General features: G+C 66.4%; 1 protein-coding gene across 5 annotated transcripts; it reads left to right on the forward strand.

Moving 5' to 3' along the window:
- Positions 1-1,733: 1,733 nt before the first annotated feature.
- On the forward strand, positions 1,734-15,356 carry MIB2 (MIB E3 ubiquitin protein ligase 2). 5 transcript variants are annotated; one of them, XM_069464678.1, is made up of 21 exons: positions 1,734-1,806; positions 3,433-3,586; positions 8,823-8,875; positions 9,011-9,092; positions 9,173-9,344; positions 10,375-10,481; positions 10,586-10,780; positions 10,892-11,034; positions 11,154-11,261; positions 12,100-12,204; positions 12,270-12,432; positions 12,507-12,640; positions 12,716-12,864; positions 12,951-13,107; positions 13,212-13,372; positions 13,457-13,583; positions 13,673-13,906; positions 14,223-14,401; positions 14,477-14,655; positions 14,726-14,791; positions 15,023-15,317. In XM_069464678.1, exons 3-21 carry the CDS (start codon positions 8,846-8,848, stop codon positions 15,259-15,261), a joined length of 2,730 nt encoding a protein of 909 aa, XP_069320779.1. In that variant the 5' UTR covers positions 1,734-1,806; positions 3,433-3,586; positions 8,823-8,845; the 3' UTR covers positions 15,262-15,317. The 5 variants fall into 5 exon arrangements, with proteins under 5 accessions (XP_069320779.1, XP_069320775.1, XP_069320777.1 ...); XM_069464674.1 differs by having other exon boundaries at positions 8,823-9,092; XM_069464676.1 differs by having other exon boundaries at positions 8,823-9,092; positions 11,166-11,261.
- The last annotated feature ends 836 nt before the right edge of the window (positions 15,357-16,192 follow it).

Genomic DNA, 16,192 nt, shown 5'->3' on the forward strand with positions numbered 1-16,192 from the left:
ATGAACACATGTTCAGACATGTACCCTTTCCAGGAAGTTATCAGAGGACTTACTTAAGAAAAATGAGAGAGTAAAGCTAGAAAGAAATGGCACAGATTCCAGGAAACAGGGAATCTATGAAATGAGAGAGTCTCAAGGATGAAAACAAAGAAAAGCTCAAGCTGATTGTTGTGCAGGAGGTTGAGAAAGCAACCAGTCTAGGCTGGAACAGGAGAGAGGGTTCTCTGGGCAAGGTCTCCGGGAATTAAATAGAACTGGTGTGTTTGAGCCTTTGGAAAATGTTATTTTCAGGCATGCGGTAAAGATGTTGGAGCACTTGGAACAGTTAGCCATGGGTTAGTAAAAAGCTAGGCATAAGGAAATGCTAAGTAACTATTAATATTAACTCAAGAGAAACAACAAAAGATTGCCCAAGAATGTCAGCATGGATTTACATAGTAGCAGCGACCAGCAGGTACTTAGTCATGAAAACATAAACCTGGACTGTCCATTTACCCACAACGGTTGTGAAAGTTGCCAACACCAGAAAGGGTCCACTTATTTCAAACCCTAAGAAAATGGAGTGGAGGCCATGGAGGGGGAGCTCTCATGGGAATACTTGTAGGAGGCCCTATTACAAGACATTCCTGCAATACCACATCGCCCTTAACAGGAAGCGTGGCACGGAAATTCCTAAGACTGCAGTATTCCAGATAAGCAGCTTGCCGGGGACACCTGTGCAGTAACAACTGTCTTGGCCAGTGAGCTGGCGCCAACTCCTGCAGCAAGCCCCTATAACCAGTGATTTTTGTTACAAAGCAGCTTACGTGAAGCCCTTCGTCTTTAAAACCTCCCCTCAGCCCCATCCCTCAGATATGCCTGTCATCTGTCACAGGTTGGAGAGTCCCTGCTTTCCCAAGTGAGCTCATTTATTTGTCCTGGAGAGCACGTCTCTGAGTTTTTTTTTCTTTTGAGACATGGTCTCTGCTGTGTCACCCCGGCTGGAGTGCAGTGGCATGATCATAGCTCGCTGCAGCCTCCAACTCCCGGGCTGGAGCGATCCTCCTGCCTCAGCCTCCAGAGCAGCGGGGACAACAGGGACGCACCCCCACGCCCAGGCAATTTTTTATTTTGTAGAGACGGGGTCTCGCTATTGCCCAGACTGGTCTCGAATTCCCGGCCTCAAGCGATCCTCCGCCTCGGCTTCCCAGAGTGCTGGGATTACAGGTGTGAGCCACCGCGCCCGCCTCTGAGTTTCTTTTGAGGTTGACACACTGGGGAGGTAACAGGGGTCACCCTTTGAGGGGTGGGGCGGGAAATCCACGGAAACATCTAAAAATAAGAAATAAAAAATTAGCCGTCTATTGTTCAGAAACACGGAGGCGTCAATCGGAGGAAACTGCCAGAAGCGAGCATTTGCCTCTGGGGCCGGAGGCGGGGCGCGGAGAGCGGGCCGAGGCTGCTGCTCGTCCCCGTGCCACCAGCGCCGCGTGACTCAGAACCACGGCTCTGCCCCACGAATCGAGTCGCGAGTCGCCTGCGACGAGGCCAGGGCTCTGCGTCCCAGGAAGCCCCGAAAGCTTCCCGGAGCCTGACGTCACTGGCGGATCCACAGTCTCCACGGCGACGGGATGCGCCCTCGGACACGCAGGGGTCTCGAAACCAGCTGCGCCACGTCGGGCAGCGTGCGGGCGCCCGCCCGTGACGCACTTCCGGTTATGGCCCCGCCCCGTCCGGGGGCGTGGCCGTGGCGTCCGAGCCTGAGCGGGCCGGGCCTGGGCTCCTTCCCGACCTCTGGCGCAGTGCGAGCCGGCTTCTCGGCCGACGGTGCGTGCGGGCGCGGAGCCTGCTCCCGGGCCCTCCGTGCTGTCCCCGAAACGTGCTCCCCCTTCTGAGCGCGAGCGCGTCCCGAGTCCCCGCGCCACGGGGCCTCCCGGAAGCCCGCTCTGCGCGCCCCCGCGGCCGCGGACCACAACTCCCGGCAGGCCCTGCGCGGCGCGGGCGCGCGCTCCGGGACAGCCGACGGACGGACCGGCCTCGGGCCTCGGCTCTCCTCGGGCCCCGCCCCCGGGCCGAGCAGGCGGGACCGAAACTTGCCGGCACGTGGAGGGTCTGCGGGGCCCGTGGCTTCCCGCAGCCCGAGGCCCAGTGAGCGGGGCGGGCGCGGCGCAGGCTCGGGCGCCCCGACCCTCGCCCGGGGGCCGGCCGCTCGTGCCCGCGCGCGCCCCGGAGCCTCGCCCGGGGCTGCGGCCCTGACGTGTGCGATCGCGGCCACGGGGTGCGGAGCGCGGGCCCGGGGCTAACCGTGCGTCCCGGCGTCTCCCCGCCGCCACGGCTGCAGCGCGCAGGGCTTGTGCCACGAAGCGCAGCGCGGCCGCGGCGGGTCCCGGAGGGCCTAGGGCGGGCGGGCGGGCGACCGGACAGCCGGACAGGTGAGCTCTGACCGGTTTGCTGCCTGCTGCTTTGCATTTGGTGCCTCACCCTGTGGGTTCATTCTGACGCGGGGTCAGAGGGCTTCCGTTTTCGTCGGAGCCTGCATGTGTGTGGGCAGGAGGAGCGATAAATAAAACTGCCTCACCCCTCTGAGTTCAGAGCCAATCTAGGAAAAGCAAAGGTGCCAGACAGGCTCCTGATGGGCACGCGGGCCTGGGGACAGGACGGCCCCAGCGCAGGAGTCCTGGCAAGTCTGCCCTTCCTGGGAGGTCCCCTCTCTCCCCATTCCACCCAGGCCTGTTGCTCCTGATGCGACAAGTATCTGAATGTCTTGTCGCTCTCCTGCTCAAGGTCAGCTCAGGGCAGTGGGTTGGGGAGTGACCGGGCAGTCTGCTGGATGCCTGAGGGTCTGTGCCTGGATGGCCAAGATGTGAGGTGATGACAGCCGTGTTCCCCGTGGGGGCTTTTCCCCCAGCAGGTGTCTCCATGCCGGGCAAGTTGGGGGTCCTGGCCTCTGTCTCAGGGCTGCACCTCACTCCCCAGTGGACCTGACCTCCCTGGGCACCCAGAACGTCCACTTGCATCTTAGCCGGAGCTGCCACATGGAAGGGGCCTGTGATCACCTGTTTTTGCCAGTTGATTGTGCCACACACAGTGTCACTTCCGCAGAGTCACTGGGCACAGCCAGAAGTGCAAGGAGAAGGGAGCCTTGCGTCTTGTGCCACCTCAGTGTCTGTAACCTTCTTCTTCTGAATAAAGGCCATTTACTAACTTCTTAGCTAAATATGGTTTGGTTTCTGTGGCTTTTTAAAGCTTTTCCAATAAAGTACCCATAAATAGGGGAATACCTTCCTCCTACACTATTTGGATTTATGGTTTGGAAATCCTGCTCCCTGAGAGCTCACATTTTTTATGAAAAGAGAAGCTAGTCAGCAAGAGAACAGATCCAGTGGCTACTGGGGTGGTTAGGATGGTCAACGCTAATGTGTAAAACCGCCTTTTAAAACCGTCTTTCCCCAGACTGGCTCACGGGCTGCCTGTTCTGTCTGCTGTGCTGTGTGCCGGCAATGGCTTCTAGTGTCCAACAGGAAAGTCTGGTGGCTGAGTGAATTTGTGACCCAGGAATAGCAACTGAATCCCTGGATGCCGGCTCCAGGCTGGTGTGTGCTGTGAGGTAAGTTCTGCTTTTGCTACAGCACATTTGTCAGCCAAGTCTTCATGCTCTGATTGCCTCACCGTCGTTTTAAATGTGGCCAGCAATAGCCTCCAAGGGGGTTCCGTTGCCGGCCAGTGGCACGGCCGGTAAGCTCTGGGGCAGACGGCAGAGTCCAGCCTCTCTGGTAAGGAAATAGAGGTAGGTAACTGGGTGAATTTCCTTCTGAGACGGCGGCGTGCGTGAGCGAGCAGGTGTGTCGTGGCAGCGTGCAGCATCTAAGGGTGACGCCTTGGCTGCATGTCTACCAGAGGGAAAGCAGGGAACAGATTGGCACCTGTGTCTGTGGGTTTGAAAGTAGGGCCGCGTGCACAGCTGGGGCTGTGGTGGCTGCAGCTCTCTCTGGAGCCTTCCATGCACACCAGCTCCCGGCTCCCGCGTGGCTGTCTCTGGCGTCAGTGTTTCTGGGACGCTTGGGTCTGGGCCGGCCATGACATTTGCACTTTCCACTGCTGCCTCCGGCCTAGAGCTAGCCAGCTGTGGGCAGGTGGGGGGAGCCCATTCTGCAGGGCGCTCAGGGCTCACAGGTACCCTCCTCTGTGCCTGGAGCCTTGTGGGGTGAGGACAGGAAGGTAGGAGCGGGTGGCTTGGGGGCGGAAGGGACGGTGCAGGGCAGTCAGGAGGCTCGGCAGGTCCTGGGAGGAGGCGGCAGTGAGAGCCGGTGGGGCAGCATCTGTCCCTGGGAGCCTGGCTGGTCCAGGACAGCCCCCTCATCGGGTATGCCTCACTCAGTGCCCCTGGCGCTGTACTCACCTGAGGTCTGCAGCGTGGCCAGCATGGGTGCAGAGTGTAGCCCCGGCTTCCAGGCCACTCCTGGACTTGCTCAGAGGACGGGGCCCAGTAGGCCCCGGGGCCTGCTATCCTCGGGCCTGCGGGCACTGCCGTCAGGGGGCCAGTTTTCCTGTACCCCACCCTGGGTGTGGAAGTGCCTGTCCCGTGGCCTGAGGAGGACCCGATGGTCGGGGGAGCCCAGGGACGAACTCTCCTGCCTGCAGGCTTCGCTCTGGGACAGCCAGGCTGCCTGTGAGACCCCACAGCCCCTAGGCCTCTTGTGAGCAGTGGGACGGGCAGGCCCAGTCTGATCCTCAGGCCCCCTCAGCAGTCACACTCTGTCCCCGTCTCCCCGTGAGGGAGCCCGCCCCGATGGAGGGAACGAGTGCTGAGTCCGGCTGGGGGTGCCCAGCTGCCCAGGTCTCATTGCTGCCTCCTGTCCCTGGGGGGCCAAGGTAGGGGCCCTGAGGCTGGGGCGCCAGGAGCCAGAGCGCAGGTGCTGGGTCCTGGGGGGACAGTGACAGAGGCCAGGCAGGGAGGGCAGAGGGCGTGGTGGAGCAGAGGACAGACCCTGAGACCCCCGGGGAGGGGGTCCTGGAGGGGAGGCAACAACGAGGCTTTGGACCGGGCCCCGCCAGGCTGCACCTCTGCTCTGTGGAGATAACTGTGGAACGGGCGGGTGCCCTGAGCTGCCCGCCTGGGCTCCTTTGGGTGCTTCCCTCTTGTTGGGGCAGCCTGGGCAGCGGGAGAGGTGAGGTGGGGGAGGGAGCCCTCCCTGCAGCCTGCCTGGCTCTGCCCCGACTCTGGGGAGCCCCTGGGAGCGGGGCTCAGGCACTGTCTGGCCGTGCTAAAAATGCCAGGCGTGACTGCGGACGGGAGTTGGTCAGCAGCGCAGGCTCCTCTGTCACAGGCTGGCCACCCTGCCGCCCTGTGCAGTGGTTGCCCGCTAAGGCTTGGTCCTGACTTCCCGAAGACCCTGCGGGGCCCTCCACCCTGGCCTCTTCAGTCCCTGCCCCTCCTCCTGAGGGCTGGGCGGGGCACAGGTCCTGCCTGCTCTCGTGCGTGGTGCCCCGACCATGTCTTGTTGGAAAAGGTCCAGCAGCAGGTGTACAGTGGGCCATAGGCCACCAGGTTGGGCAGGTTGGTGGCTGGCCTGGGCAGAGCCGGCTCCAGCTGGGAGGCTGGGCTCGGGCACGGGGGGACGCCACCCTGGCTGCAGAATGACGACGGCGCCAGCTCATGCTGCCTGGGTATTTTCCTGCCCAAAGTCCTTCATCTCAGTGCTGGGCCAGTTTCGGGGCTTGGCAGATGGGGTGCCCGGCCAGCAGAGACCTCCGGTTGGGTCTGTCTGCTCACGTGTGTTTGGGTCTGTGGCTGCCGTAACAAGCTCTGCTCTTGCCAGACAGGAGTGTCTGGTGGGGAAGAGGCCCCGGCTCAGCCTGTTCTCCTGGTTGTGACCAATTCTGGTGGGCTCCTGGCAGGGAGAAGGGGGTGTGTGGATCTGGCAGAGGTTGGCAGCCTGGCAGGGGTGGGGTCTGTGCCCCTAAGGAGCAGTGCCACCACTCTGCAAGGAGGCCACTGTGTCAGCCTCCCCCACCTCTGCCACCTCTGCAGGGAAGGTCCCTGTGCAGAGGCGGCTGGGAGTGGGGAGGCTCAGCCCCGGCTGTGCCGGCGCCTTCTGAGGAGCTCCAGGGGCGGCGGAAGCTGCAGCCGCTGCAGGGGTGCAAGGAGCAGGCGGGCTGCACAGCCTGCCCCCCAGTGGTGGCTCAGCAGGACATCAGGCTGCTCACCCAGCCCAGGGAAGGAGGGATGACTGCCTCCCAGACAGCCCCAGTGGGCACGGCAGGGTGTCCAGGGGAGAGTCCAGGGCCACGACCAGGGAGGGGCCGTGGGGCTGGGTGGCCAGAGGAACGGTGTCCACTCGGACGTGCCAGGTGCAGCCGCGTGCGCTCAGGGTGCCGCGCCGGTGCCTGGCCTTCAGGAGCCCGCGGTCGGTGTTTGGATGGGTGGGAGTGGCCTGGGCCAGGCCCTTGGGACCGGGGTCTGCCGGCCGTCACGGGAGCCGAGTACAAGTTCTGTCTGCTTCACGCTCCACTCGCTCTCAGCCGTTCAGTAAACGTCGAAGCTGGCGGAGGCTGGACGTGGGATGAGGCAGGGAACAGAGCTGGGGGTGCCCTTTGAGGCCCCGACCTCCTGGGCTCCTGCTGTGTTGATTGTGTGCGGGGCGTGGGGAGGGGGCATGGGTCACTCCTGGCTCCGTGCGGCCCAAGGGGCAGGGAGGGGCTGCTTTGGCCGCCACCTGTGGCAGCTGGTGATGTGGCGGGAGGCCACGCAGACGGCCTGGCCACAGGGCTGCAGGACTGCAGGGAATGCAGGGCAGGCCGTCGTCCCTGGCCACCCTGGTGCTGCTCACGGGGCCCCTGCCCTTGTCTGGGGCTTGCTGGCACCAAAGAGTCTTGGGCGGTACTGGGCGGCTTCCCGCTGCCCTCCCCGGGGTGTTCTCGCACGGCTGTCCTGTGGAGGAGGACGCAGCCCTGGCCTCAGGCGTCCAGCCGCGTCCTAGCTGGGTCTCTGCCGGCCACAGGTGAGGGGCAGCTGGTCTGGCAGTGCAGCCCTCTGGACTGACGGGCTTCTCTGAAGCAGCAGAGCCTGCTGTGGGGGCTCCTGAACAGCCACCGGGCAGGGAAGGCCTGTGCTCGTAAAACGTCCTCTTCCTGTGTGGCCCTGGCCAGGCTGGCCTGGAGGTTGGTGAGCCTGAGAGTCTGAGGGAGTCGAGGTTCAGACCCTCAGGTGCGGATCAGGAGTGCAGCCCCGCAGGCAGGGCCCCCGTGCGGGGCACAGGCTTCCGAGTGGGGCCTCGGTCCAGGGACAACCTGTGGAGCTTGGTTGGCTGTGGACACCCAGTCCCGGAGCCAGAGCAGGAGTGGGGGCCACAGCCAGACAGCACCTGTCCTCAGCACCTACCTGCAGCCTTACCTGGCCGGGGTGTCTCTGGAACTGGCCCTGGATGCGGAGTTTGGGCAGGGGTGGGGTGGGGCGGGGCCCGGGTGGGGCCCAGGTGGGGCGTGTGGTGCCCTGGCCTCCGTGTCCTGTGGCTGAACAGGGCCATGAGACCCTCCCTGGGGCTGGCAAGACCTTGGCTGGCTGGCAGTCGCCTCCCAGCCTCAGCTGTGCCCAGCCAGCCTGAGGGTGTCTTCTGGCCTCCTTCGAAGGCTGAGAGTGAGTTCTGGACCTAGACCTCGGGTCCCCTGCCCTGCCTCGCGAGGTCTCCCCGGGCGGCCTCCCTCCCCGGCCACGGGGCCCAGTCACGTGAGAACTGGCGTGGAGGTGGCTCCCTCCATCTGGGACTCCCTGAGCCCTGCCCCGCTCTAGTGTCTTCCACGTCCACTCGCGTCGTCAGCAAGGCTGTCGACAGCGTGGTGCAGAGCAGCGGCACGGCAGGCCCACGTGTGCAGGGGACGCCCTGGTGGGCTCAGCACGTCCTGGGTCCTGGGGCCCTCGGTCCTGTCTGCCTCGGACGCCCTGGATTTGCTTGTCCCTTTTGCCATCTTTCTATGAATGGGACCCCGGCACGTGCTCTGTAGCTCGTGGCTCCTTCCCCTCATGTCTGTCGTGAGCTCCGCCCTGCTGCCGCGGGTGCTGGGGTGGGTCCGACCCCACTGGGGACCGAGCCCCTTCAGGGCCCAGTTCACCCTGGACATGAGGCGGTGCTTCTGTGACCCGTGTGCCACCTCTGGGGGTCATACCTGGAGTGGCCGGGCCACACTGCTCCAGAGAAGGCCCCCGCAGTGCCGTGTGACCTCGCTGCACTGCCCCAGCGTCCCACCCAGAGCAGCGTCCTGGTGACCAGACACCTCGCATGTTAGTGGTGGGTGCCTGTTCTGGCGGTTGCGCTTTTCTGTTGGGTGGTTGATTCTCCACACGGATCTGTCGGGTTCTTTACACGTTCCGGGTGCAGGTCCTCCGCGGGCACTGTGTGTTGCAAACATCTCTCACCTGCTGCCACCTGTTCAGTTGCCCAAGGACGTCTTGCTGAACAGCGGTGCTTGGTTTAATGAGGTGCAGCATATCAGTTGTCCGCACGAAGAAATAGTCTGTTTATTCTGGGAGCTTTATTATGTTACCTTTCATGCTGAGACCTACGATTGAAATGAGTTAATTTTTAAACAAATACGTATCGATGGCTCACGGCACTGCCCACCTCGGATGGCGTCCACTAGCACGAGCGGGCCAGACTGCGGTGGTGCCCCAGCCTCGGCCCCGCCTTCCCTGCTGGCCTCGGGTCTCCCCGGCCCCAGGGCATTTACGCATGCCCTCCAGCCCCTCTGCCTCTCCCAGGTGGCCTTCTCTGGGCAGGTGAGCGCTGTCCTGGGGCAGTTTGGCCCTGTGGCCTCCAGACACAGCTGAGGGTGCCCTCTACCTGCAGGTCCCTGAGCAGCCCCGCCAGCCATGGACCCAGACCCCCAGGCCGGCGTGCAGGTGGGCATGCGTGTGGTGCGCGGCGTGGACTGGAAGTGGGGCCAGCAGGACGGCGGCGAGGGCGGCGTGGGCACGGTGGTGGAGCTCGGCCGCCACGGCAGCCCGTCAACCCCCGACCGCACGGTTGTCGTGCAGTGGGACCAGGGCACCCGCACCAACTACCGCGCCGGCTACCAAGGCGCGCATGACCTTCTGCTCTACGACAACGCCCAGATCGGTGCGCAGCCTTGGGGGCTGGCGAGGGGGGTGGGGCCCTGGGGGCGGGCCGGCCCCTCCCCTGACTTGGGCCGCCTGCAGGCGTCCGCCACCCCAACATCATCTGTGACTGCTGCAAGAAACACGGGCTGCGGGGCATGCGCTGGAAGTGCCGCGTCTGCTTCGACTACGACCTGTGCACGCAGTGCTACATGCACAACAAGCACGACCTCGCCCACGCCTTCGAGCGCTACGAGACGGCCCACTCGCGCCCGTGAGTTCCCTGCTGCCCGCAGCAGCGTGCCGGGGGCTTGGCCGCACAGGCCTCCCCGGCTGACGTCCAGGCTTGGTGGCCGGTGCCCGGACACCTACCCAGGCCTTGGCCTCTGAGGACTGGAGCCGCCTTCTCCCTCTCCCGAGCCGTCTCCGTGAAGGATGGCCAGGGCCTCGGTCACTCTGGGGCACGGACACCAGCTCCCACCCTCAGGAAGGCAGCAGTGTCTACCAGGGAGGTCTGCAGAGCTGGGTGACAGGGTCTCTTCTGTCCTAGCACCACACCTAGAGCCGGGCGTGGCTCCTGGTACAGCTCTAGGCTGGGGCACTGAGGGGGCCTGTGTGTGGCTGCAGCCAGCATCCCCCGTGGAGGCGCCAGGCCTGGCAGCGAGGCCTCTGGCAGCACAGCCCGTGCTTGGGGCCAGCCCCTTGGCACAGCTGGGCAGGTGCCCCTGGCCTGGCTGGGAGGCTGCTTCGCTATGGGCAGAGGGAATTGGGCCAGGGAGTCTCTGCTGGGCTGGGCCAGGCACCCACAGATGCCATCCCTTGTCCCCTGTGCTGTCACCCTTGTCTCCCTGTCCCTGCCTGCATGGGGAGGGAAGTGTGTGTTCCAGATCCCAGCTATCTGCAGGAAGTGGGGGAGCGGGGCAGCTGTCCGGGTGCCGCTGGCCACGCCTGCTCTCCTCACTCCTCTCCCCGCGTCCTCCGCCCTCTCTGGGGCAGGCTGCGCCCTGGCTCGCTGGGAGGCAGCAGGCATGAAGTGGCTGCCCCCAGAGGCCCTGCTGTGAGGGTGGGAGCCTGGTGTCAGGGAAGTCCCCTGAGGGACATGCCCAGCAGGCTCACTCCAGGCTCCTGGCCAGGGGTACCGATGGCTCCCCTGGAGCCTCCCCCAGTGTGGCGGGCACCGCCCTGCTGGGACCCCTGTCCTGAAGCTGCTCCATCCCCAGCTCCCACTCACACCTGCTGGAGCTGCAGGATGGGCCTGTACCGCTGTGCCTCTCCTCAGTGGCTCAGGACCCACTCTCTTGCAGTGTCACACTGAGTCCCCGCCAGGGCCTCCCGAGGATCCCACTGAGGGGCATCTTCCAGGGGGCAAAGGTGGTGCGAGGGCCCGACTGGGAGTGGGGCTCCCAGGATGGTGAGTGGGGGCAGAGGGGACAGGGAGGTGGGGCTGGGCTGTGGCTGGCTACGGCTCAGCCTCGAGGCACAGCCTTAGCCTGCTGGCGGGGACTCTCTCCCCAGGAGGGGAAGGGAAGCCAGGCCGAGTGGTGGACATCCGTGGCTGGGATGTGGAGACAGGCCGGAGTGTGGCCAGTGTGACGTGGGCCGATGGTACCACCAACGTGTACCGTGTGGGCCACAAGGGCAAGGTGGACCTCAAGTGTGTGGGTGAGGCGGCAGGCGGCTTCTACTACAAGGAGCACCTCCCGAGGCTCGGTACGGGCCATCCTGCTGACACCAGCTGCCCTCCCTCCCTGGCTGGGCAGGGGCTGCCTGTGCAGTCCTGGAGGAGGGGGCTGCCGCCTGAGGCCTGCCTGCCTCCCCCAGGTAAGCCGGCAGAGCTGCAGCGCAGGGTGAGTGCTGACGGCCAGCCCTTCCAGCATGGGGACAAGGTCAAGTGTCTGCTGGACACAGATGTCCTGAGGGAGATGCAGGAGGGCCACGGTGGCTGGAACCCCAGGATGGCGGAGGTGAGGCGCCCCGCCTGCCGAGCCCCTGTGCCCTCCCCTCCTGAGTCCTCCACACCCCAGCCCTCCTCCTTCCCTGGAGTCCAGCCTAACCCAGCCATAGCCTCCGTGACCCGCCACAGTTTATCGGACAGACGGGCACCGTGCACCGCATCACAGACCGTGGGGACGTGCGTGTGCAGTTCAACCATGAGACCCGCTGGACCTTCCACCCCGGGGCTCTCACCAAGGTGCATGGGGGGCCGGGCTGAGCCCCATCCATTCACTTCTGCAACCCCTCCACGTACCCACCTGGCATTGGGGGTGGTCAGGCAGGACTGGGGTGCCAGCCCCCACCCATGAGCCCCCAGCCCTGAAGGAAGGGGAGGCCTGGTGGGTGGAGGTGGGGTCCAGGAGAGGGATTGGGAGCTGGTGGGGCTGCAGTGGGCAGGCCGAGCCTCCCATGCTGAGGACTGAAGGGGCCAGGACAGCACTGTGGCGGAAGTAGGCAGCGTGGGGGGCGGGTGCGAGCAGCTGTGAGGACAGGGCTCGGGGAGGCGGGGCCTGAGTTGTCTGGGAGACGTGGTGGTGGGGAGGGGGGAAGCGGGTAGGACTAGTGGGGTGGAATTGTCAGCTCTGCTCTTCTGGTCCAAGACACCCCGGCCTTCAAGGACGGGGTGTGGGGAGTCACAGGATGGGCTTGGACAGCGGATTCTCTGCAGACGAGGGTGCAGGTGTGGGCGCACAGAGTAGGGGGAGCAGCCCCACCCCCACACGCCCGGCCTTGCTGCCTCCTGCCCCTCCGGGTTCAGGCTCCCCAGGGGTGGGCACCTCGGCCTTGCGCCCCGCCCCAGAGCTGGCTTGTGTCTGGACACGGCCTCCTGGCTGTCACCCCCATGGCTCTGGGCTGGGCCACCCAGAGCTGCCTTGTCACCGGCAGCCCTTGTCCAGCCAGACCTCCCGGTTGTGCCGGGGGTGGGCTGGGACTGGCCAGCCTGTGGAGCTTGGTGGGTCACTCCCGAGTGCCCGTGACCCTGGGCAGCCACATGGGGCCGGGGGGACCCCCTCACGTGCCTTTCTGTTGTTCAGCACGACTCCTTCTGGGTGGGCGACGTGGTGCGGGTCATTGACGACCTGGAAGCGGCGAAGCGACTGCAGGCCGGGCACGGCGAGTGGACGGACGCCATGGCCCCCGTGAGTGCCTTGCCCCCGCCCGCCCCCCAGCTGTGGCCTGCTGTGACCCCACCTCTCCTCCTCAGGCCCTGGGCCGAGTTGGGAAAGTGGTGAAAGTGTTTGGAGACGGGAACCTGCGAGTGGCCGTTGGTGGTCAGCGCTGGACCTTCAGCCCCTCCTGCCTGGTAGCCTACCGGCCCGAGGAGGACGCCAACCTGGACGTGGCTGAGCGCGCCAGGGAGAACAAAAGTGGGCACTAGCCCGGGTGGCCAGTGGGAGGCGGGGCTGCCCCTGGCCAACACTGACCTCAGCCCTGCCCCCAGGCTCTCTGAGCGTGGCCCTGGACAAGCTGCGGGCCCAGAAGGGTGACCCAGAACACGCAGGGAGGCTGGTGGTGGAGGTCGTCCTGGGCAACATGGCCCGGGCTCTGGACCTGCTGCAGCGGCACCCGGAACAGGTACGCGCCCTTCCCGGCCTTCCTCCCCACAAGGTGGGGAGAGAGCGGGGACTCACCTGCTGCCTGTCCTGGCAGGTGGACACCAAGAACCAGGGCAGGACAGCCCTGCAGGTGGCTGCCTACCTGGGCCAGGTGGAGCTGGTGCGGCTGCTGCTGCAGGCAAGGGCAGGGGTGGACCTGCCGGACGACGAGGGCAACACGGCGCTGCACTACGCGGCCCTTGGGTGAGGACTGGGAGGACCGGGAGCGGCTGAGCCCCGGGGTGCAGCCCGTGGGCATTGTGCCTCCTCCCCCCACTGTCTTCCCGCAGGAACCAGCCTGAGGCTGCCCGGGTGCTCTTGAGCGCAGGGTGCGGGGCAGACGCCCTCAACAGCACCCGGAGCACAGCGCTGCATGTGGCCGTGCAGAGGGGCTTCCTGGAGGTGGTGAGGGTCCTGTGTGAACGCGGCTGTGATGTCAACCTGCCTGTGAGTGCTGGTCCCTGGGTGCCCTGACCCTAACCTGGGGTCAGGGAGGCAGCTTGACCCCAGAGGAAGTCACCACCAAGTGACCACTGGCTCCCCACCGACAGGACGCCCATGCCGACACGCCCCTGCACTCTGCCATCTCAGCGGGTGCCGGCGCCAGCAGCATCGTCGAGGTCCTCACCGAGGTGCCTGGCGTCGACGTCACTGCCACCAACAGCCAGGGCTTCACACTGCTGCACTACGCGTCCCTCAAGGGCCATGCACTGTGAGTGTGGGCAGCGGCTCCTGCCATTGGCCGGGACACCCTGGGACGGCCCCAGGCCCTGGACGGATCTCCCTGCTCCCACAGAGCCGTCAGGAAGATTCTGGCACGAGCACGACAGCTGGTGGACGCCAAGAAGGAGGATGGCTTCACGGCCTTGCACCTGGCTGCCCTCAACAACCACCGTGAGGTGGCCCAGATCCTCATCAGGGAGGTGCGGGCAGGGTCCTGGGCCTGCCCAGAGACGGGGGAGCTGGGGGCCTGCTGGGGTCCCCAGGCAGAGCCTGTGCCCACCCTCCGCAGGGCCGCTGTGACCTGAACGTGCGCAACAGGAAGCTCCAGTCCCCGCTGCACCTGGCCGTGCAGCAGGCCCACGTGGGGCTGGTGCCGCTGCTGGTGGACGCTGGGTGCAGTGTCAACGCAGAGGATGAGGAGGGGGACACAGCCCTGCATGTGGCTCTGCGGCGTCATCAGATGCTGCCCCTGGTGGCTGACGGGGCCGGGGGGGACCCAGGGCCCTTGCAACTGCTGTCCAGGGTGAGGAAGCGGAGCCGGGTGTGGAGAGGGTACCCTGGCGCCTGGCCGCAGGACCTCGCGCCTGCGGTGCCGGCCCAGGGAGCCATGCTTTGGGGTGGGGGGGGGCTGGGAGGCTGGTTTTCGGGAGCCCCCCACGTGACCTCCTGCACCTGCGATTCTGTATCCCTGGCCTGCCTGGGAAAGGGAGTGAGGAGTAGGGGTTCAGAGCTCGGCGCCCCGCGCGCTTCCCCAATTCTGCTTCCCGGAATCTGGGCCTCGGAGGGGCGCCCTGCGCCGGCCCCGCGCCCGCCCTCACCCTCCGCGTCCTGCCGCCCAGCTACAGGCCTCGGGCCTCCCGGGCGGCGCGGAGCTGACGGCGGGCGCGGCCGTCGCGTGCTTCCTGGCGCTGGAGGGCGCCGACGTGAGCTACGCCAACCACCGTGGCCGGAGCCCGCTGGACCTGGTGGCCGAGGGCCGCCTGCTCAAGGCCCTGCAGGGCTGTGCCCAGCGCTTCCGGTGAGCTCGCGCGCGGGGCTGGGGCGCGGGCTCCGCGGCCGCCGGGCCCTTTCAAGCCGCCGCCTCCAACCGCAGGGAGAGGCAGGCGGGCGGCGGCGCGGCCCCGGGCCCCACGCACGTGCCCGGCACCCCGAACACCGTGACGAACCTGCACGTGGCCGCCGCGGGGCTCGAGGCCGCCGAGTGCCTGGTGTGTTCCGAGCTGGCGCTGCTGGTGCTCTTCGCGCCATGCCAGCACCGCACGGTGTGCGAGGGTGAGTGGGGGCCCAGGCGGCGCGGGGCGGGCGACGCGGCCCTGACCAACCAAGCGCTCCCACCCCGCAGAGTGCGCGCGCAGGATGAAGAAGTGCATCAGGTGCCAGGTGGTCATCAGCAAGAAGTTGCGCCCAGGTGAGTGGGCTGGGGCCCCCGACCCGCTGCCGGACCGGCCCGCTGCTCACGCCCAGACCCCGGCTCGGTCCTTGTCCCTAGCCCCGTCCCCGGTTTGTGCCCGGCCCCGCCCTCGCTACTCACGCCCCGATCCCAGCTGACACGTGATCGCGGATCACACCTTGTCTTCATCACACCCGGCCTGGCTCACACCTGGTCCGGATCACACCCAGCCCCTCCCCCTCCCCGCAGACGGCTCGGAGGTGGCGAGCGCCGCTCCCCCGCCGGGCCCACCGCGGCAGCTGGTGGAGGAGCTGCAGAGCCGGTACCGGCAGATGGAGGAGCGCATCACCTGCCCCATCTGCATCGACAGCCACATCCGCCTCGTGTTCCAGTGCGGCCACGGCGCGTGCGCGCCCTGCGGCGCCGCGCTCAGCGCCTGCCCCATCTGCCGCCAGCCCATCCGCGACCGCATCCAGATCTTCGTGTGAGCCCGCGACATCCCCGCCCCCGACGCGCCTCGGAGCCACGTCCGGGAACTGCCTTCGCAAACCCCCACCCTGTATTTTATAAAAAGATTCATGGACATTGCCGCCTGCTGCCTGCCTGGGGTTGGGACCTTGGGGTCCTCGGCCCTGCCCTCGCCGCGCCCCTCCTGCCGTGCTGGGCTCACAGGTCCAGGCTCCTGCCGAGACAGGCCTCGCGGCCAGAAATATCCTCCAGGCGCGGGCACCGGCCACTCCCCGCGACCTTGGCCCCGGTCCAACAAGGCAGGGGACCCGGACTGTGCTGTCCTCCGCTACAGCAGCCCGCAGGCGGCCCCTGCCCACTTCGAAAGTCGCCCCGCGGGGCCTTCCGTGTCCCTTCCCTCCTCTCTCCGTCCTGGGGGCGGTCTGCAGGGGCCTGGCCCGGCAGGGAGTGGGTGGGGACCCTGGCAGGGTCGGGCCATGGAGTGTGGGCCGAGGGGACGTGGACCCGAGGAAGGGGCAGGCGCACGCAGGAGGGGAAGAGGGGCCGGGCTGTGGGAGTAAATGTTTAGCCGGGAAGCGGGAGCGCTGCCGTCGGCTGAGCCGCTGGAGCCGGGCGCTTTCCAAGAACCACACGCCCTGCCCCCCCACCCCCCTCCGCTGGCCCGCGGCCGCGCCAGCTGCTTGGCGCTGACCCCGCCGGCGGCGCCGCTGTCACTCTGGGCCCACGGCCGGCATGGAGAACGCGAGGGACAGGACATGGGCCTGGTCTGGCTCAGAACCCCCTGGCCCCCGCCTCGCAGTCCGCGACCCCACGGGCCGCCGGCCCCTGGTTCCGCGGGCCAGAGGCGCCCTCGCCAACGCTGCGCCTGGGCGGCCGCCCCGTCAGGCCTTCCAGCGTCGGCGCCCCCGGCCCGCCCCCGCCCCAGCCAGCACAGTCCCAGCCCTCGCCGGT

Source organism: Eulemur rufifrons, unplaced genomic scaffold, assembly GCF_041146395.1.
Source record: "Eulemur rufifrons isolate Redbay unplaced genomic scaffold, OSU_ERuf_1 scaffold_84, whole genome shotgun sequence".
Classification (NCBI taxonomy): domain Eukaryota; kingdom Metazoa; phylum Chordata; class Mammalia; order Primates; family Lemuridae; genus Eulemur; species Eulemur rufifrons.

What these genes read in the sequence shown, in the direction of transcription:
- MIB2 (XM_069464674.1), top strand. Translation starts at nt 8,846, where the DNA reads ATGGACCCAGACCCCCAGGCCGGCGTGCAGGTGGGCATGCGTGTGGTG. An exon ending in GGAACCCCAGGATGGCGGAG is followed by an intron (nt 11,035 to 11,153) that starts GTGAGGCGCCCC and finishes GACCCGCCACAG; the next exon opens with TTTATCGGACAGACGGGCAC. An exon ending in ACCCCGGGGCTCTCACCAAG is followed by an intron (nt 11,262 to 12,099) that starts GTGCATGGGGGG and finishes TCTGTTGTTCAG; the next exon opens with CACGACTCCTTCTGGGTGGG.